The following is a 21,608-nucleotide window of genomic DNA, read 5'->3' on the forward strand; positions in this document are numbered from 1 at the left end:
TTATTTTTACAAATTGACAAATAAGACGTACACATTTCTTCTAAATTCTTTACATTTGTAATTGTCGATTGCTAAAGAAAATCGACATACAAAAGAGCTATCAATTGCCATTATACCAGTGCATTTCAGTTGAGCATCAACGAGGTGGAAAACATTATAGAAATGGTTCAAAACTGACTACAAGATATTGCATTTTATAGTAAGTCAGCATATGTTTTCACGATAAGCTATTGTGCTGCATAGAAGATCAGTTGGCATATATCACATTCTGTTCACATTAGTAAGTCCTATAGAGGAGTGGGCCACTGTATGGTGTACTGTACACACACCACTTGTGTGTGACGCTAACTATGAAATAGAACTATTTCATCCTAAATGAGGTCCGATGTTCTTCATATTGGGAGATAAATATTTGCAAAATAAAAACATCCATATGCCTCACAGGCAAAATAAAATCAGTGTTGTTCTACGTAGTGTACGAGGAAGTAGCCCTTGTGTATGGAAATATGAATATACAAAATCAAGTGTTCATCCAGACCTCATATGGCCACAGTACACAGTACATAGCATGCATTTTATGTTTGTGTTTTAGTAAACATTGGACATGACATAATGTATGAGCATATTGTCCCAGTGTAGTTGGGATTTCCCCAGAGTGTTACTTCCTCAAATCATATGTACAGGGCTTCATACACTAATATAGTCAAGGGTATACCAAGGTATGTGGAGTATTCCCACTTCTCTTTACAGGACCCACCACTAATTATACTTTAGTATGTCCTCTACTACAGTACACCTATTTCTGCAGTCAGCAACACACCACTGGAGTCACATAGCAGAGCATTTTTTTGGGGAGCTGGTGTCTGCATTCGCCTTCTGTCTGATGCTTTCTGTTGGATTAAAACAGACTAGTAATCACCAGCAGAAACACATTAACTAGACCAATAACCATCAGTGTTTCCCCTAGGTTAAAATGACGTTGTGTCCTTGGGGGCAAGGCACTTCACCCTACTTGCCTCGGGGGCTTTACCTACTGTAAGTCACTGTGGATAAGAGCGTCTGCTAATTGACTAAATGTAAATGACACACCGTCGTGTAAATAAGATAAATAACATAAGGCCATTTAGTTTGTTTAATAAAAGAGCAAGCTATAGACCTGTTTTATAGGAAAGGTAACCTTAAATGACTTATTTTGTGATCGGGCGCTATATATATATTTTAATTATTATTAACTTGACCTTCCAGGGGGGCGGGGGGGGCCATTGGAGGGGCGGGGCGCCCCCCTAATGTAATGGTAGGGGAAACACTGACCATCATTAACCAGTAATCAGACAGGACCATTGTAATTAAACAATATGTACAAAGAAGGAGAACTTGTTATGATACATGAGCAGCTGCTCCATGCCAACAGAGTTGTGAAATGTTTACATAATGTTTCTAACATGAGTTTTTTGATGTACGAGTCCCGGATGTAGAACTCTCCCTGATGGCAGAGGCCCCTCTGTACTTGCCTGCTAGGTCTGTCCTGGAGATGCCGACCAGCCCCTCATACAGGCCTTTGATTGGATTCTCCCCGGCAATCATCACTCCATGCAACCAGATCAACAGCATTCGATGGCCATGCTCCTTAAAGCTCTTTGTACCTGTGATTTGAATAACATTTAGTGTTTATTTAAAGTGGCTGTAAAGCATTTGGAATTTGCTATACAGCACCTTTAACCTATATTTATTCAGGCAAAAAACAATGAATACATTTTTCCAATGACAGCCTGAATACAGAGCAATATAGTCATGAAGGAAACAATAAACGTCAACAATTGACCAAGAAATGTAAATAAATAGTGAAATAAACTGATTGGGAAACAATGATAGTGTAGGTCATAAATGGAGGCGTTTACTACAGACCAGCTTACCAGTCCACTGCTGTTCTATGGCACGTATGTGTGCGTCGGTGAAGCCCCAGTACTGGGCCAGGATCTTCCACTCCCCGTAGGTCAAGTGCTTTGTGGCCAGCCTCCACATGACAGAGCGGAGGTGCTGCGTCTCCTGCTGGTGGTCCTGCCTGAAGCTCAGCTGCTTCCCCTCCCAGGAGTCACTGCTGCTGACGTTCTCCTGGGAGGGAGGAAGACTGAGAGTTGACACTGATAACTGCCTGACAGTCCAACTGAAGTCCACAGACAGACTGCACATTTTGGGCTGGCGCCCGGTCAGACTAGTTTAGGGCTGAACTCACTTTCTCCCATTTGTAAAAGTGGTCTGCTTTGATGATCATGTCCACCAGGACAACATGACCTCCACGTGCTGCCACCTCCAGACACGTCTTCCCTTGCTGAGTGTGACATCACAGGAAGAAAGAACACCGGGTTTAATTGACTGGCTTCCATCATTAATAAACAATAATAACAATGAGGATAATAATAATATGAATGCCAATCACATGTTATGGCTTCCCAGATTGATGGTCAAGTGAGATAACTAACGTATACGTGCCTGAAATGTTTTTTATCATGATACAGCAGCTTTAAGAGATAGTAGTGTTCATTTGCCCTCAGGTTAAAGTGTAATGACATGTATCTTATCTTCTCTTAACTGCCAGTGGTTATAAGTGGAGCTGCAGTCTAAAAGTGAAACTATTAGCCAACAGTCGTACACTTTCCTATCTGTTAGTGACATCATATCAGCAGTTAAAATCTTAAAGCCTGCTGTCAAACTCTTGTATTTAGGGTACACCTGGGTTCTACTGGAAGTAATCCATGATATACACCATTATGTATACGTGACATGTTCCTGAGTAAGACTGGGTGGAGTACCTTGTCCCTGAGGTTAAGGTTGACCCCAACTATAAGGATCATCTCAGCAATGTCCTGGCGCCCGTGTTCTGCTGCAATGTGCAGGGCTGTCTGCTGCCTCTGTGAGGAGTCAGGTGAGAGAGGTCAGAGGCTATCAGAAGACTCAAAACGAACGCAGCAGACCTTATCAGTGTTTAGTACATATATGGGTCCTTTTTGGTCCTTCACCTTAAAGCTGAAACATAGTCAACACAAGGTGGGATGGTCTTAGACGAGAAAACTTTCACTTCTCATAACTGAATAAAGGGTAGTTTAGTTTCAAGTTTCAAGTTTGGGTGGGGGTTTCAGAGCCCAAGACTGGGCACTGAAACTCTTGGGACAAGACAACACAGGCAACCTAGCATAACCTGGTTTAGAATCATTTAACACATATTTCCACTGAAGTATCACAGATAAACCAACAAAGGGATTCCTGTGACAGATGACATTCTGTAATATCATCCAGTAGTAGTGTAGTTAAACCAAATACAGTCCTTGTACAGTTAATATAACATACGGGTGTTCCTTTGCAGTGGAAACAAGACTTACATTGTCCACGATGTCCAGGTCACATTCTGCATCTATCAGTAGTTGAACAATCTCTGTGTGATTGTTGAGCACAGCTAGGTGCATAGGTGATATGTGTTGCTATGTAAAACAAAAACAAAGTGATTAAAAACAAACACAGCCATAACATATGTACTGTTGCTGTCTTGGCATTTTACATTGACCAACAGTGCACAGTTAAACCTGCAGGAAAGGGCTCCCCCTGTTGGTCAAGCTGGTCATCATAACAATGAGGACACACTTGGCCAGGCTTTGAGATACTTTGCGTCTTTAAATTAGCTCAAAATTAGAAATTGGTTCTGCTTTCCAAGGCTTTGGGAGTAAGCAGAGTCTACTGCCCTAGACACTGCAACTGATCCTCTAGCTTTGTGATGGTGGATCATATCTAAAGACTACAGATTTCCTGTGTTTTGTCTAAAGGTCTTTGTGGTTCTTGCTTGCCATTGGCTATCACGCAGACAGCCACAACCCCCCAGCTCATACAATACTATCTTGAACCACAGCTGGGTTACCATGAACACACAGCGGACAAAACAGCTTTCATGCTCCTGAACCTGCTGTACCATCAACAGTTAGGCTGGATCACTGGAGTTCTACCCAGGTAGTGGATAAGAGATGGTGATGATGAGCAGTCAGGCTAATGCTGATACTGAACTCCTTCATGCGATAGTTGACAGGTCTTAACGAGTCACATTGTTCTTTAATCACAGAGCAAGTAAAATGAGCAAAAAACAAATTGAAGTTGACTTGAAGTACTTACATTGTCTACGGTGTTTGTGTTGACTCCAGCCTCCAGCAGCATTCTGGCTTCCCTGTCATGGCCGCGCTGAGCCACGTAGTGGAGAGCGTTCATGTTCTTCTGCAGGGAGATCACAGCACCACCACGGGACATGCTACAGGTTTACCTGTCAGACCACATTTCTGAAGGTGTCTTTAACAGGGGGGCTCCAAGTTCTGGACACATCTTAACATGACCACGATTTGAAGTGCCACTGCAAAGTGTCCGCCTACTTATGTAAATGACAGATGTCAGTTTATGATTTTTCAGGAATTTGGCCGAAAAAAATCTAAAAACAGGTTTTCACTTTGTCATCATGGGTCTTTGAGTGTAGTGTAGTGTTATCCACTTGACAATTCAATTGACAACACAATAACATTTACTGAAAGGGAAGGGGTTTGAATACCTTCTGAAGTCAATGTATGTGTACAGAAACACTTACGTTTGTCAGTGAGTTGACATTGCAGCTGGACTCCAGCAGTAGTTGAACACATTCATAATGACCTCCATCAGCAGATACGTGCAAAGCTGTCAGTCCATCCTGGAAATATAAGGTACGGAGCTTCTTTGTACAGCGTGTGTGTGTGTGCACAGTACTCAGTGCTTTGGGTAAAAGATACAGAAAGCCTACTCACTATGTTTCTCTCGTCAATATCCACTCCAATCTCCATGATCTTCTGCAGCACCTCTGTGTGTCCGTGCATGGCTGATAGATGCATGGCAGTATTCTCTTTCTGTTTCACATGAACGATAACAGATAACCATGATATCATGTCCCCTATAGTAACCTGTTCCACAAACAACAAACATATTAATTAAAGTGAATGTGTGGATAAGGGTTTGTGTGTGCATGTGTGTGCTTGTATAGTGTATGTGAAAGCATGTATGTGCTTTTATTTAAAACAAATAGTGGTTATAGTCCACACACACCCTAGCATCCTGAACAAGTGAGTCCTACCTTGTCCCTGAGGCTGTGTGTACAACCCATCCCTATGAGGAAGTCCACCACCTCCAGCTGGCCATGCTCGGCTGCCAGGTGAAACGCTGTCTTACCAGACTGGCGGAGTACAGAGATCCAGGGGTTATGAAACACACACACACACACATATACATATACACACAGGCACACAAACACACAGAGCACAGAAGCATGAAGCACACAGCACTGTTAACCCTTGAGGCCTTTCTGTGTACTGAGGGAGGTGGCATTGAAAGGATCCATAAAGTCAACACCAAAGGTATTCTGTTGCCTAGCCAGGGAGCAGGATGGCTGTGGGAGGCAAGGCGCAGCAGCAGTCACCTTGTCCACTCTGTCAATCCTCACGTCCTCCAGGTCCTCCATGATGAACTCCAGTAATGAGATGTGACCTCGCTGAGCAGCACAGTGTAACATGCTAAGACCATTCTGTGGGATAGAGAGACACACACAAATAAAAAGATGTACGAAACAGTTTGGGAACCCCTAGAAAAGAATGTTACCATACATCTGTTGACGGACGTTGACCTGACCGGTGCATGGTACAACATTAGTAAACATGTCTTCTCTTCACACACTGTCCTGACTGACAGCCACTGAAGCTGACCTCACCTTGTTTTCACAGTTGAGCTTGGCTCCACTGGCCACCAAGATCTGCAGGACCTTGAGATGACCAAACCAGGCTGCCAGCAACAGAGCGTTCATGCCAAACTGTGGAGACACAAACTAGACTTAGCTGGTCATTACATCACAACTTTTAATTGCATTGCTAGAAGCACATCATTTGTAAAGTAACTATCCCACTAATATTGTTTGTCGAACTGTTTTCCTCCCCCAGACTTAACAGGTAGTTACAGTGAGCTATCTGTTATTTAGTACCAAATCATAACAAGTTTTGTCTCGATTGTGTTTGCATGTGTGTGTTTGTGTGTGTGTATGTGTTTATCTGTGTCAATGCTGTTTGTATGTGTGCGTATGCATGCCTGTGCTGTGTGCATGTATTTATGTGTGTTTAGGTGTGTGTTTTAAGTGTGTCTGTGTGGGTGTGTTTGTCTGTACATACACTGTCCTCCTCGTCCACCTCTGTGTCATGGTCCAGTAACAGGCGCAGAGCCTGCTCATTTCCTGCACCAGCTGCCCAATGTAGAGCTTTACGGTCTATCTGAGGAGAGAAAGAAATTGAAATAGAGAAATAGAGAGGAAGAGGGAGACCTATAATGATACCGAGCTTCAGTACCATGGAATAATTCATCCAGTACTGCTAAGTCAAGAAAAACAACTGAATGGGCTCTGAACTGGGCTCACATCCTGTTTCCGGGACAACAAGTGTGTTTCCCTCCTCTGTGTGAGAACACAGAGACAGCTAGGAGCTGTCACTGACTCTAAAGCCATTGGTTTACTCACTTCAAGATCTCCAAAGCAGCAGAATGTTACAATAAAGCTTTAACAGTGTGTATGTGCATGTGTGCTCACTTTGTTTTTGGCTTTGATGTCCACTCCTTTCTTCAGTAGTTCCTGCATTTTTTCGGTGTCATTCCTCTTAGCAGCGTCATGGAACTCCTTCTCTGATCGGAGAACTGTGAACGAAGAGTCACAGTAGACTCATGGTCTAAACAGGGCACTGCTGAAACACCCATCAGTACTAGCAGCTTTTACTACTACCATCGATGAAATGGTACATCCACTACTCAATGCATGTTTTAGATCTACATGCTAATGTCCATCCTGTACAAAACAGTCGCCTTAACATTTAGAACGAGGAAAATGCAAAAAATAGAATGTTGAACTTATTGCGGTGATACATGTGAAAATACATAGAACGAGACATTTATGGACCTAGATGAATGTGTTATATATGGTCAGGTAGGCGTATAGTAGCCTTGTAATTTAATCAAACAGACTGAATTCGCATTATTACCATCAATGAGCATCCTAATACTACGGTGATAATGCAAGCACGAGCGCACGGACTTACGGATATCATCTTCTGACACCAGGTCGTCTTCCATTTTATTTGTGGTTCAGTGACTCATTAAAAATCATTAGTTTAGTTGATCTAATATCGATCAAATTTTTCTGCTCATGCCATTCCTGCTATTTCTACGCACTGGAAGACTTCCACTATACAGCGTGCCACACATCCGGGTGCAGAGCGGAGATGGACCAAGCCCATATTCATAGCAAAAACAGATCAGAGGAAATCTGGGACAATATCTTAATCAAATCCAAAGTCAATTGTAATTTTTTCAAGTATTTTTAATATGGCTGTCCATCTGAGCCTAGGTAGACTAACATAACATTTTGATGAAAGAAAAGTTCTCAATAGCCTACAATATCCTCAGTAGGAGGATTAATTATAGTCGTCTAGATCCACGGCCTCTATCTGATTTGTTTGTTATTGCCTGGTGTGAAGACTTCTGAGCACATCCTCAGACCCCCAGTCTGATTATGTAAATTACTATTTCTTCCACTAGGGTGCGACATGTCCTTGCAGACTGGCAAATCGCTGATTCCGAAAGGGTTTTTATCAGACCCTGAGTTGGTGATAGCTGACAAATTTCCATAGCCTACAACAGAATTAAGAGGGTTCAAATAAAAAAATATCTTGACTGTACAAATATGTATACATTGTATTTAAGTGTTATATTATTTACATGTTATATTCTGATAGCATTTCGTTTACATACTGTATATGTGGAAAATCATCAAACAGAACATTTTGTGTGTGTTATTTTACATAACAGTAAGACCCCTTTTTAATCAATCACTAATTAATCATCCCTAAGAACAATCTTCATCATGCATTGTGTTTCATACATTTGACGGGTAATAGCCATGGAAACAGATAGTTTCTATACGAGGAGTGGGCAGAGAACAGAAGACCAGTTCCCCACATCAGCATCCTGTTCTCTTTTTTTTAAACTGAGGCTTGTGACAAAACCAATCCCGTAAACTATGCGTGCTTGAACCAACCCTGCACCGCCCATCACACACACACATCCACACACTCAGAGACGCACCTACATACACACATGCACACACATATGCACACACAGTTTGATTTTACCCACCTGTTAATTTTCTTTGAACCGTCCAACCATAGCAGTAGCTCAAAAGAAACTCTGAAGCTTTGCTCATATATTTAGTTTATAAACATTACCATTGGCCTCCACTCAGGAATGCCCTGCTGGAATCCTCAGCCACTCAGACATCCTCAGGATGGTAGACCCACTCATACAATAAGCGGCTCGTCAGGACATGAGAGTCACTCCTCACTCCCTCACTGCGGCGCTGCACCAGTATTACCAGCAGCTGGAACCAAACATGACAAACATATCCCCTCAATACTACACCCAGTGAACATTTTCACAGGATTTGAAAAACACATGCACACACATACAGACGTTTGGTCGGCTCCACCGAGCCGGTGCTCTGACTCAGGACTGTCTCTGGACCTTTCAACCTTTCAGATTGTCCTGTCACTTTCTAGAGGAAATGTTGACATTTCCGGTTTTAAAGGATGAGATGGTAATGCAAGCAAGATTTATCCCAGTTTAAAAGTACCTTTTACATGTATGTTGATGTTCTGTATTTCAAAACAGTCACACGTCACAAAACAGTGTGACAGTTAAGACGTTCTTCAGAAATACCACCAACTAATTATGGACGCAAATGTATCATCACAATATGCAGTACGCTCTTTTACTTCCTCAGTTTATGTTTGAGATATGAGAGACTGGGTTAAATACTGTTTATAGTACTTAACCATACCATATGATACAACATATGCATATACATATGCTGCAAAGGAAATAGCTTTTGGAACTGAAAAGATGTTAAGAAAACTGACTATTTTCATTACCAACACAACCTTTCTAGTCCAACTGGTGACGTCAGGTGATCATTTTCAAAACCACAAAAATGTACTTTATACCAAACGGTTAATTAATTGTTATTGATTGCATTGTTTAGCCATGAAACATAGACCAAGATAGGCAAGCAGAGACCTTTGGTACAGTGGCAAGGTTTATTCAGACATGGCTTGCACATACAGCAATTTGTTAGTATGCATCAAAAAACATCTACACACAAGTTACCCAATTAGTTGTATTATCAGTAAGTGGATTTGTACAAGACAATATATTACATAAAATATTACAAAACTTCAAGACATAATTTGCAATTTGCAAAAGTGAAAAGCAGTGCGAGGGTTATTTAATAATTTCTACACTGGCAGACCAAACAATGACAATGAGAGTTAATAACTTAAATAAAAAGCAATTCAGAACACATATGTTATTTACAAATTTAGATTCAAATAACATTAGACATGTTCACATGATAGGCTACTGTTACACAGAAACTGCAAAGTAAGATAAACAAAACATTAAAACATTGGTGGTACTATCTGGTTTATTTGCTTAGTCCCATTTGCAGACGGTATATTTTTTATCAACATTTTTAATTGTTAAATGTTTTGCTGTGCTTTACATGGGCGAAATGTCACACATAGGTAGACATTCAAGTACAAAACGTGGATCAGATAGTCTGCTTCAAATGGTCCATAACCAATATCCTCAAACCCTAAGTATAAAAGCCTAACACTAAGAGGTAAAATAAGATAGAAAAGACTCGTTATAAAATGTGTATTAACCCTTAAAACACTACATACAAAATAATCATACTGCCGTCATGGTTCAGAACCACTGGGACCCAAGGTCTGATGGCAGTATTTAAGGTTCATCTAGTACTCTGTAAACCGGTCAGGAAGCTTCTAGTTCCTGTGTGCGCTATTTATAAACATTGTGAAGAGGGCTGCTTTGCAGAGCATACAGTATATAGCAGGTATCACAACTTCACTGCGCATCGTGTAAAGCATTGTTCAGTAGAAGTGATGTTGATGTCTACAGAACTACTTTCATTGGTGAGCTGAAAGCATTTTATAGTCTGGAAGGACAGACGGGAAAGCATGGAGCCACATATACCTATATTTTAATAACATATCCTATGAGCAGATTCAAAGTTTTTTCAAACCAAAAACCTGAGCAATGTTTTCATATTTTTGTTAACTATGCACAAATATCCCTTTTTGTTTATCACAATATCTCACAATGGTCAATTAGAATTCAAGTAATTAATATGAAATATTAAAAAAAGAACAGTACAGTTTTTACTGTATTTCAGATTTCAGAAAGGTTACAGGGGGAATAATTGCACTTTGTTAATTCTCATCTTGCACTTGCGTTCCCTGCATAATCTGCTCTACTAGGAGAAAACAGGCTCTTTCAGGCTGCTACTGTTAATCACAATGAATCATTTTGTTTCACCCTTCCTATTAACAATCACCAGCTGTTTCTCTTGCTGTTGTTCTCTGAATGGTTGGACTCCTTCATGTTCTTCGCTTCTTGGAGGAACATTTCTGCCTTCCTCAGCTTCTCCATGGCCCTGGCCAGCAGCTCCTCAGGGGAGCCCTTCTCTAAGCCGTCCCCCACCGGCACGGCAGAGCTCTGCCCACCCGTGGGACTCTGTTGGGAGGTGAGAGTGGCCAGGAGATCCCCTGTGTTTTTAAGCTTCAGGTCCACTTCACTCTCAAGGTCCATTACGTGGGGATGAAGATCACTGGTCGTGTCAGAGCCTGAGGACTCAGACAGCAGATCCCCCAGAGAGGCTGACCTGGCTGAAGGTTTAAGGGGAATCGGTGGGCGAGAGGATTGATTGATCCGCACATTGAGAAAGGTTGAATGGACCTTCGTAGAGCTGACCTGGGGCCCTGCAGGGGCCCGAGCAGTGTTTGTCATGGGGGGGTCTGTGTCCATACTCTGTCCAAGACTATCGGGGGGTTCGTTATCATCCTCGCTCACATGGATCATGTCCAGTGCGGCTTGGCTGCCCCTCAGAGAAGCTGTGGAGCAGACCGTGGTGTCTCCAGCCTCTGACCCCTCACCATCATCGTCCGAGTGCTGACCACTGTCAACAGACTTCTCCTCCTCACACTCTCTCTTCTCCAGGGACCTGTGGCATGGGGCCGGGCTGGAGCTGGGGCTGTCAGGTCCTGGGTCGGCCAGGCAGAGCACCACCACTGGGACTTCAGTCTTGGGGTCCACTGGGAGTTTCAGGTCCCTCTCTGGTTCGTCTGGCTTGCTGACTGTGTGGTCTGGAGTTGAAATGGTAGGTGGTGGATTTGGCTCCTTTTCAGGTAGAATGGTAATCTTCTTAGCTTCACCTGGAGGTTGAGGGTCACAGGGTTCAACCTGAGGTTTAGGAGGAGGGATTTTGATAGGCTTCTTCTTAAAAGGGGTGGGTGGACAAGGGCTCTTTTTGATTGGTTCTGGTGTGGACATTGATGGTGTTGCTGCTTTGAGTTGAGACACCTTAGGCTCTTCCTCAGGATCAATAGGGACCTCACTACATGGGGCAGAAACATTTTCTTCAGGTGCATGTTGCGGGGTTTCTTTTTCTGTGCTGGTAACTAACGGTTCATCTCTGACCTCAGAGGAAGTTGGGACCTCCTTAGGAGAAGACGTGGAGGACTCCACTTTAGTCACTGACTCAGTTAAGATAGTTTGTTTAATGTCAGAGGAAGTGGTCTCAGATGTATCTTGTTCTTCTTCCTGGCCTTCATCTTTGACACCTTCTGACTCTAAATGTGTGGTCTCTGAGGTGGAGATGGGCTTAGTGGGCTTCTTGTCTTTGGAAGGTGGGGTGGGAGGCTTGGGGTTCTGACTGGACTGAGGGGACACGGCCAGGTTGTCAGTTGAGCTGCAGTGGGGTTTGTTTGGAGGTGTGGCTGGTTGTCCAGTCTCGACTCCAGCCTCCGGGCTCTTCTCCAGGTCATCGTCAGGGAAGTCCTCCTGGGAGACCTTGCCCTCTGCTGAAACAGCGGGTTTGGACTCTTTTGACGGGGGCATGGGAGGCTTGAGGACCTTTAAATCAAAACAAATCAAATTCACATTACACGTCTATCCCAACCAAGTGTGGAGGTATGGAAATCAGGCATGGAAGGTTAACTTACGACTTTCTCCTCAGAGCTGGTGTTGTCAGGGTCTTCGCTCTCTGCTGCAGCTGGGAGCTTGGCCTCTTTACTGGGGGGCATGGGGGGCTTCAAAACCTTCTTCTGAGGGCTGGGTTCTTCTGTCTGTGGAACCTCCTGGGGTTCCTCCTCCTCCAGGGCCTCCAACAAGGGCTTCAACACCTCTTTAGGGGAGTCAGTGGTTTCTACGTTGACATAGAGGGTGCCGTTGGGTGTGCTGCTGTCTGTAATGTCCAGGTCCAGTCTTAGCATGCCCTCTGGGGAAACGTTGGCCACCTAGGGGAGGAAAGAGGAAGTTGTTCTCAACAGTTGATCTGAACATTATTGTATGCCTTCTTATTGAAGGAACTGATGCCGACTTTGTTAACACACAAAGACACACACACCCACACAAACACTACCTCTTTCATATGTATCCTGGTAGGAGGCCTCCTGTTGCGGTTGCCCTTGGGTCTTGTGCGTGTCACATGATCTAAATTACTGCTCTCATCTATCTTTACCTGGGGAACACAATAAGAAAAAAATATACCAGAAACGAAAACATATACTTGTGTGAGGGGGCATACAGTACAATGAGTCTCACAACCACTCCTTTACCTCATCGAAGACCTTGTTCTTGGCTCTGTTGATGCCGTCACTCAAAGCTTTGATCCACGCCTCCTTCTCCTCAAGGTTAGCAGCCTGGAACTTTACATCATTCACCTGGAGGGCAGAAGAACACATTACAAACTAACAGAAAGAGTCAACTGCACCATGACAAATTTTTGCTCAGCTATGTACATAAAATTTCAGTTTAATACACTATAATGACCATTTAAATAACTGACATTTTGAGTTCAAAACAACCCATGTTTTTCCTGACATCGAAGTTGGACAGTATACTTTCTGCCATATTGAACTGTGGCACAGCTGAGCTTCAAACTCTCACTGTGACAGTTCAAGTACATATAATGGTTGAACTGCCTGAGGAAAATCTTTGTGCATTTGGCATACCTTTCACTGAGGCAGAGCCAGAACTTAACAGGGTTACCCAGGAGAACTCCCAGGGGCAGCCAAGAAGCTCTTAACATCCTGGTCAGGCCCTCTCAGTCCCTTCACTTGCACAATAACAAAAGCTCCTGACTGGAAACAGCCTGAACTGTAAGTAGGCCTAGCAGACATTGTGTGTTTTGCATGTACAAGTAGCATAGTTACATGAACAACATAGTTCATGCATGACAGATTTGATCTCTGGTCAGGCTATAATCCTTTAAAATACAATGCATCCTAAAACATGCAAATATATCTGTATTAATTTGTCTAATTTGATACAATTACATAATATGTAGGGTATGCTACAACATGTGGTCTTTGGATTCTAAATAGGTGCTATATATACCTGCTACTGTGGACACTAAACAAACTACCTTCTGCAGTGAGAATAGTCTCACTGCAGTGCTGTTTCTGATGACATGACCACAGCCTGACTACAGCCATAGACAGAAATAAAAGTTAGAAGATGCCAAGAAACTTCAGGACGGACTGAGTGCTGGGGTCAGCGTCAAGAACTGCTAACTTCACACTATTTTCCAAGATAAAAGTTCCTCTTGTTTTCAACCGACCCTCCACAGGAAACTGGGGAGCACAAAAGCAATAAGCATGTGCATCCTGGATTATGTTTACCCACGAAAAACACATACAAACAACAGTTTCTCCTGAGACAGTGACTATGAAAAGAGGAGAGGAGGGTTACAACAGACATGGAAGTCAGAAGATCATTCCATCTTTGCCTCTCAGTTATGAAACCGTAGATTTACATTTATTATCCAGATGACATGACAAAAAAGATCAGAGCTTCTTTCATCTGCTCCCCTGAGCTTGTTTTTATAATAGTTTAATTTGACGCACTCGTTTTTCAGCTGTGTGCGTCGCTCAAAGGAAGTAAAGCGTCAGCACAGTACGTCTCCCTCACTTGAGAGCTAATAATGCTTAAAGACAACTATCCTGCCTCCAAAACAAACTGAAATGGCTCTGAATGAAACTTCATATGTACGTGGGAGGCACAGTCTGTCTGAAGTACAATCCTATCAAAACATACTGTTTAACTGTGAGGCTTTAAAGCAAGAACCAGAGAGAACCTGCCATTTCTAATGTTTAATAAAAGGATACAGGCCAGTGTCTACAGTCAAGCTTTAAAAGTCTTTCCAAGATGTTGTGGGATGTGTGTGTGTGTGTGTTGGCATGTGTGTGTGCTGCACTGAAATGAAGCTGTAAGCATTAGGGTCTGACTCACTCTCCTGCCTGGACACTGTGTTAGAGAGAGAAGGGAAAAAATGACCCACCCAAACACACACACACAAACGACACACATACGCTCTCCTCTCCGATACACACACGTACTCTTCCCCACACACACAAACACACACACACACACACACACAGACACACACACACACACACAGGGATGAGGTATTCAGCTGTTGGCCCAGCACACACAGACCTCCCTCCCTCTGACATCTGCTCCAGTCGTGGGGTTGGCTGATGGTCCAGACTCGTCATCTGTTTGTAATACAGTGGATTTCACCCTTCTGGTATCTTCTGCATTTCTTTTTACTTTTCCACATTTCCAGTGTCAGTGTTGAGGCCCAAGAAGACTTCATCTCCGCCTACATTACGCGCCTTAAATTTCAACCAGCACCAAACGTCAAACCGTTTTATAATATCACAGCATCTCTAATGTATATTAATTCATTATAACAAATATACATTAAGTAAGCTATATTCATCCCCCTATGCCAGACTGCATTGCTCACAGTAATGACAATGGAAGGGGAATTCCAGAAATAGAAAACCCACATGTCTTTCTACTTAAATGCAGAAATTCTCTTTATATACCTTTCGAATCAGTCCATCAATGTACATACCAGCTTAAATTTCCTGAATGAAAGCTTCACAAGGGGATCCTAAAGATCCAGTGGGGACTGGAAATAATCTAGAATCTAGACTGAATCTAGACAGGATCTAGACTGAATCTGGACTGGAGCTAGAGTGGACAGAAATGAGAAGGTCATCCACTGGTCATCCAGATCACATGGGGGAACTGGGCTGTAACCCACAGCAGACGCAAAGCAATATCACATCCAGTTCCCCTCCTGCTAGAGAGCACAGGGCAAGCATATCAACAAAAGCTGCTCTGCGCACACACACAAGCAATCTCTTAGGGGTTTAACTTTATATTACGTAAGGTTGCAAGTGTACAATGCATTCTAGTTCAACACAGTTGATTGGGTTTTACAAACTGTTTGTTTTTGTTTAAAAAAAGCAGTTCTATTCCAATCCCCCCTGTGTGTGTCTTGGTTAGTAGTCCGTAGTTTCTGCCTGGGTGCCAAAGCACACATTAGCCTCATTAAAGTGTTGGCTGAACGCCTGTACCCCTGGCCACTCTCAGAACCGGCCTCAGGCCTCTCCTCGTCTCCTTATACCCTCTGTGACCAAACCACTCAATTCCTTCCACCTCGGTCAGGACCCAAAGACTTGAAAGCGTGTAATTACAGTTAGTAGTCATTCTGTTGATGACTCGTGACACACAACTATATCGCAGCCTGAGAGAAGGAAAGGAAACGAGATAGAGAGAAAAGATACAGAAAGATCGTACTCAGACCAATATCCTCATATTTGACCATTTCTGTCAAATTGAGTTTCATATTATCCATATGACACTATATCTGTGTTGAAAAAAAACAAAAAAAACATCCTTACAAAGTAACCAAAATAATTTCACCGGAACTAAAGTTCAACTCTTACCTTATTTACAGATTTTGGCGATCGTATCAATACCAGTCTGTTCTTCTTCTTGAAGGCACTCTTCATCTCGTGGCACTTGTCATAGTTTGCCAGGTCCACTTTCTCTAGGCAGTTCTGAAGGTCCTGCAACACATAGGAAGACAGAAGTTTACAGGGAAATTAGGCCTACAAATAAAATGAAGCTCTGCAACTCAAGGCACACAGAATCTGTGTTTGGTTTTAATACTTCTGAAACTACATGGGATAACTGAGTGATTATAGTGGTTGAATGTGATTCAGAAATGAGTTATTGAAATTATATGAAGTAAGGAAAGACAGAGCTATGACCTGTAAATCAGACACTAAAACCATAACTCAAAGCAATGCTCACACAGGAAATATTGCAATTTACTCAAATGAAAATAGTGAGAAGTGCACGGATCTGGATAATCTGGGTACTATACCTCTTTTTCATACATAAGAACCTGTGTCCTCTCCACTTGGACGTAGCGGTCCTTGTAGCTGACCAGAAATCTGCCTGAGGCCTTCTTCACCCAGCCGGCCTTCCCCAATAACTGAGCCTCTTTGGGCTTGGCTGGGCTCTCTTTCACACTCTGGCAGAATAGAAAGGAACACCCAAATAGAAAATCAAACGATCTTCTTGTTTCTTTGTGCAAAGTGTGTTGCTTAGAAACTAAATGTTGATAAATGAGTAATTTCTAACTTGTACTAATGTTACAGCAGTTGTTAGTTCTTATTCTTAGAATCTAAGAGGAAATTGCCTTCCAGTGTCACCTGACAGAGCTAAAAACAGACAGCAGTGTGAGTTTTAAACAGATAAAGCAGGGAGTGTTAAACCCAGAGGGCCCTCGGTCTTCAAATTCAGTGTGTAGTGAGATGGAACGTGAAGACTTGTAACTCATTCATCCCACATCCTTAACCTTCTCCACCTGGTCTGCTGTTCCCTTTCAGCTCAGTATTTTATAAGCCTCTCATGTCTCATCCTTCCTTTTGTTCCCCACCTGCAGTTGCTCCTCGCTCATATCCAAGTTGGCAAAGTAGCAATAAACTCAAGCTTGAACATTAATACAGCTGTATCATATCTTCACCACTGCTTTCAGTAATACAGAAAACTGGAGCACACCAGGACACACACCCTGTCGAGATCCACTGTAGAGTGCTCAGAGTGGAGTGGTCAAGGCAAACCACCAATCCATGAAACACATGGACTCTTTTTCACACTCCAGCTTTTGAAATAAGAAACATGAAAAAGTGACAACGTCTCTGTCGGTCTGTTTGTGGTATTGGCGTGATGACACTGAGACACATATTTCAAGCTGAGAAACGTGTGAACGGGGGTGGTGAAGACTGAAGAGTGAAGGTCCAGGGGCCAGGCAGACCAAGGGGGCAGGGAAACACGACATACTGTCACTGGGTGATACCATTGTTCGATTTATCTGCATTCTCCTGATAAAACTTCTTAAATGAGGCAACCGAGGCGTCCAAGTATAAAAATCAAATAAAATGAAGATATTTGCAGGTGCAGTTGTAAACTGACCAGCCCCCCTGTTCTATTGAAGGAAATTCCACAGGATATCTTTTTAAAGTGCCGTCTAGATGTTTTTCCACTTTCACTACGGCAGTATTGAAGAGAAGAGCGATGTCCAAGAAGAGGGGAGCAGCTGTGAGGGGAGAAGAGAGAAAGCAGAAAGAGAGAGGAGAGAGAGTGAGTGACAGACAGAGAGAGACAGAGATAGAGAGAGTGAGAGAGAGAGAGAGAGAGAGACAGAGAGACAGAGAGACAGAGAGACAGAGATAGAGAGAGTGAGAGAGTGTGAGAGAGAGAGAGAGAGAGAGAGAGAGAGAGAGAGAGAGAGAGAGAGAGAGAGAGAAGAGAAGAGAGAGAGAGAGAGAGAGAGAGAGAGAGAGAGAGAGAGAGAGAGAGAGAGAGAGAGAGAGAGAGAGAGAGAGAACAGACACATTTCTTCTGCTGCACTGTCCAGGAAACAGCCCCTGGGCAAAGAGGGGACATGTCTGTGTCTCTGGCTGAAAAGAGGAAAACACTGATTGGCCTTTGTCTCTTTCTCACACACTAATGGGGAAAAGTGGAACATATTACACACTACAGCACAATAACAGACAGTACGGCACACTGCCTGAAACTGGGTGTGGTGACATTACAGTAAAGAAAAGAGAAGTTTTATGACTCTGAGCTCAGTTGGCTGGGCTCTATATGTCTCGGACTGGCCTTGTTACTAACAAAGTGACATAATTCACTTTTTATGTTTATTAGCCTGCGTTAGCATGAGTGGTAGATATTTTTTTATAGCTAACAGGAAACTGGCCTGCTAACATAAACTCTGTGTTTACCACAATTGTATACAGGAAGAAGACTTTGGGGCAACCAATAACCAATTTGTCACACTGATCTGTGTGATCTGTAAGACAATCCACCTTATTATCTGAAGGAACTCACTGTATAGGCTAAAGTATATAGTTTTGTATCAAATCTGCCAAGCTTGTACAGTATAACAAGTTCTTAAAAGAGTAAGTAAAAACATGGGGATTTGTAAGTGAGACACACCTCTGTGAACATGTGTTCCTCATAAAGCCTTGCCCATAGAGCTCAGAGAAACTGGTCTGAATAGAGCTCCCTGCTGGCCTGACCGGCATGAACTCACCACAAGACCTCATCAGCAGCATCTGAGCTCATAACATCACTGAGACACACAGCAACCTTAGCATCACCAGATCGCATGAGACAGGATGGAAGGAAAGACAAATAAGGGTAGTGGAGAGTCAAGAGAGTTATTTTTATTTATTATTCATTTATTTCTTTTATTTTTGGGGGGCGGGGGGGTCTAAAAAAACATCAAACAAATGGATGTCCCAAAACAGTGTCCTCTCCCCAACATCTCCACCAGCTCTCTCCAGGACTTATCAGTCGCACCATCAGAGTGCTAAAGGACTCTGGCACACACACAGCCATTGTAGGGCACCAGCCTCAATGCCAGGATGATGGCCAGGGAGGGCTCATTGTTTTCTGCCTTGACACATAATGTACAAGTCTGTTTCCTCAGGAATGAATGGGCCATGCAGCCCCACCATGTGTTCTGGGCTACTCACTGCTGAATGAGCAGTACAGAATGACCCTGAGGATGGACAGAGACATTATGGAGCGCCGTCGGTCTCTGAGTCTGAGGCCAAAGTCACAATTCTAAGCCTTGTTCTCTCTTTCTAACACAAAGAGAGGGCGAGAAAGAGAGAGGGTGAAATGATTTTACAGAGAAGGGATAGCTAAACTAATGAGATGGGTGTAGTTCAGTGTTACAGCATTTCACTGCAGATAAAGAAGATGCAAGTTCAAATCTCCTTTGTCTGTCACTTTGGATAAAAGCATCTGCTAAATGAATATAATGACTTTATTAGTAAATTGAGAGTGGTAGGCCAGTGGGCAAAGTTTAACACCTGGCTAGGCAGGCTAGGACTGAACACAAAACCCACAGCAAAGTTTAAGTTTTCTCCTGATAATGGGATTTGGGTTGGTTAGATCAGTGTGACTAAGACCAGCAGGTGGACCCAGTCCCTAACAATGTAGCGGGTCCATTAACTTACCTATGAGGCAGAAGTCATTAGAGACACTTGTAAACCATATAGTGTGGAGGATGATGACTTTACTGTTGAGCTATGGGACATTAACTGGAAGGGATGGGCTGCTCAAGTGCCCACACACCATCGATCACTGTGCCAGCGCTAGGCTATGTCGTAATTCAATAGAAACACATTTTGAAAGGCATGAAGGGTTGGGTTAGAGTTTATTAGTAGGCTACTCATTTGTTTCTTGTCTATCACTCCTCTGTTGAAACTTCTTCTTTTTTTCTCTGGATACTTCCTGAATCCCTTTTCACTTTTTTCCGTATCTGCAATCAGGTTTTGGAAACTAGGCTACGTGTTGTGGAAGCTATTCATCATAATAACAACAAAGCACTCAAAAGGCAAAACCATTTAACAACGTCTTACGTTCCGTATGCAAGCATTGCAACTTCAGCCGGTATAAGACATTTGTGTGTGCCACAAGTTCAAACTTCAAGAAAAAAAATTGCGTTGACTCCAGTGAAAATGTGTAGCCTGTGACAACGGCACCGGCAGCCTGACAGCTCCGCAGGTGCTCATATGCCACCTTAGGATGGAATTGTGAATGCAGGTAGCGTGCCGCATCTGTGCGTACGCTTAATATCAATTTCTACCCTGAACTGTGTGATATCACTGTGTGCAAGTAGTCAACTGCAGTCCTTTTAGGCTACTTCATATCTGCTGCCTTGATGCCTATTGTGAGTTCAATTATTGACCCATTAAATAAAGCGGCATTTTTAAACTTCTGTTGAAGAATTCCAAAAGAAAACTATGCATGAATTCTCGCACAAATGCAAATTGGCCGCACACACGTAGCAGAAAGCAAATACAAATAGGCTACTCACATCTTCCATGATAAAACACTACGGTCCGTTATGTGCAAGAAAAACCCTCGACGGCGAGTTTATTCTTGACAAAAAGAATTAAATTGTCTTGTTGTCGACAGCAAGAGGTACATATCAAACATGACGCAAAAGTGGAAAAAAAAAAAAATAAGGAACTAAAGTTTTCACGCTGAACCGTTGTCTCTTTTTTCCTCTTTCGACTCAACGAAAAGAGTTTGATGAAAAAAAAGTTTGGTTTCCGGTAAGTCCCTGAATGCCTCAGCGCGTCAATAGAAATACACTTGAATTGAAGTAAAGCGCTTCGCGTAGGAGCAGTGTTGACCGTGACGAATTGATGGCCTTGAATTGTGCAGTGCGAAAGTATGCATCCTTCAGGAATGTTATCAGCTTTTGTCTATAAGGAGCTCGAAAGTTATACTTTTTTTATAGTTAGAAAGAACCTTTTGTGTCATGGTACTAATACAGTTGACAACAACCACATTGATTAAAAGATTAGGGAAATAAAAATAGGTAACAAGCAGACACCTTCCTCTTTTTGTATTGCTGAATCTACTTTCATTTTATATAGTATTTATGATTATTGGTAATTAACGTTTTTTTGTAAAGATGAAACCATCATTAATGTTAACAAACTTTTTGTTTGCAGATCATTACAGTTTATAGACAGTCCATCTTCTAAGATTATTATGTAGTGTATTATGTATGTGTCTTGCATAGTTTAGATTCATAGTTACATCGAACTGTTCTATTGGTAGCGGAATCTGAGATGATCAACTCTGTCATAATGTTGCAGTGTTCACTTCCTGGTAGGTGTGGTGAGAGCAGGATGTGCTGTCACAACATACACTATGAAAAATAATTGGACAAGGCCTACCTTTTCCTTTATCTGCATAATGTTGGATACATAGCTCAGATCAAACAAGGTTTATAAAGAGATGTATGTACGTGTGTTTGTGTGTGTGAATGGGAGAACTGTGTGTATCTGTTTCTTTGTGACCATCCTCTCTTGTCAGACCAAACCAGACGTGTTCAAATAGAGACCTTTTCCCTACAGACAAGGCCTCAGTCAAGCATTTACAGCTATCAGAAGTACAGCGCCACCTCCAGCTGGTCAGTGGTACTGTAAGTACGTGTGATGTCACCTTAGCCACTATCACTGACCATTCATGTACATTCATGTACATGTACA

General features: G+C 42.6%; 2 protein-coding genes across 2 annotated transcripts; both read right to left on the minus strand.

Moving 5' to 3' along the window:
• Positions 1 to 76: 76 nt before the first annotated feature.
• ankdd1a (ankyrin repeat and death domain containing 1A) lies at positions 77 to 7,267 on the minus strand. Its single transcript, XM_067248636.1, has 15 exons — positions 7,125 to 7,267; positions 6,623 to 6,726; positions 6,213 to 6,311; positions 5,762 to 5,860; positions 5,474 to 5,578; positions 5,132 to 5,230; positions 4,809 to 4,907; positions 4,616 to 4,714; positions 4,156 to 4,254; positions 3,378 to 3,476; positions 2,811 to 2,909; positions 2,234 to 2,329; positions 1,914 to 2,112; positions 1,512 to 1,643; positions 77 to 890 (listed from the first exon to the last, which is right to left on the minus strand). Exons 1-15 carry the CDS (start codon positions 7,156 to 7,158, stop codon positions 829 to 831), a joined length of 1,524 nt encoding a protein of 507 aa, XP_067104737.1. The 5' UTR covers positions 7,159 to 7,267; the 3' UTR covers positions 77 to 828.
• Positions 7,268 to 9,170: 1,903 nt separating this feature from the next.
• plekho2 (pleckstrin homology domain containing, family O member 2) lies at positions 9,171 to 20,599 on the minus strand. Its single transcript, XM_067249640.1, has 7 exons — positions 20,420 to 20,599; positions 16,406 to 16,555; positions 15,963 to 16,085; positions 12,777 to 12,881; positions 12,581 to 12,679; positions 12,162 to 12,455; positions 9,171 to 12,072 (listed from the first exon to the last, which is right to left on the minus strand). The coding sequence occupies exons 1-7, from the start codon at positions 20,426 to 20,428 to the stop codon at positions 10,492 to 10,494; spliced, it is 2,361 nt and encodes a 786-aa protein (XP_067105741.1). The 5' UTR covers positions 20,429 to 20,599; the 3' UTR covers positions 9,171 to 10,491.
• Between the last annotated feature and the right edge of the window lie 1,009 nt (positions 20,600 to 21,608).

Source organism: Osmerus mordax, chromosome 13 (genome assembly GCF_038355195.1).
Source record: "Osmerus mordax isolate fOsmMor3 chromosome 13, fOsmMor3.pri, whole genome shotgun sequence".
NCBI classification, from domain to species: Eukaryota; Metazoa; Chordata; class Actinopteri; order Osmeriformes; family Osmeridae; genus Osmerus; species Osmerus mordax.

Excerpts from the sequence above, each read along its gene's own strand:
- ankdd1a (XM_067248636.1), bottom strand. The coding sequence starts at position 7,158 with ATGGAAGACGACCTGGTGTCAGAAGATGATATCC. Across the intron at positions 6,727-7,124 it reads GGTGTCAGAAGATGATATCC|TTCTCCGATCAGAGAAGGAG; the intron begins GTAAGTCCGTGC and ends CTTCGTTCACAG. Across the intron at positions 4,908-5,131 it reads CACACAGCCTCAGGGACAAG|AAAGAGAATACTGCCATGCA; the intron begins GTAGGACTCACT and ends CATGTGAAACAG.
- plekho2 (XM_067249640.1), bottom strand. Across the intron at positions 16,086-16,405 it reads TTCTTATGTATGAAAAAGAG|GACCTTCAGAACTGCCTAGA; the intron begins GTATAGTACCCA and ends TATGTGTTGCAG. Across the intron at positions 12,456-12,580 it reads CCAGGATACATATGAAAGAG|GTGGCCAACGTTTCCCCAGA; the intron begins GTAGTGTTTGTG and ends TTCCTCCCCTAG.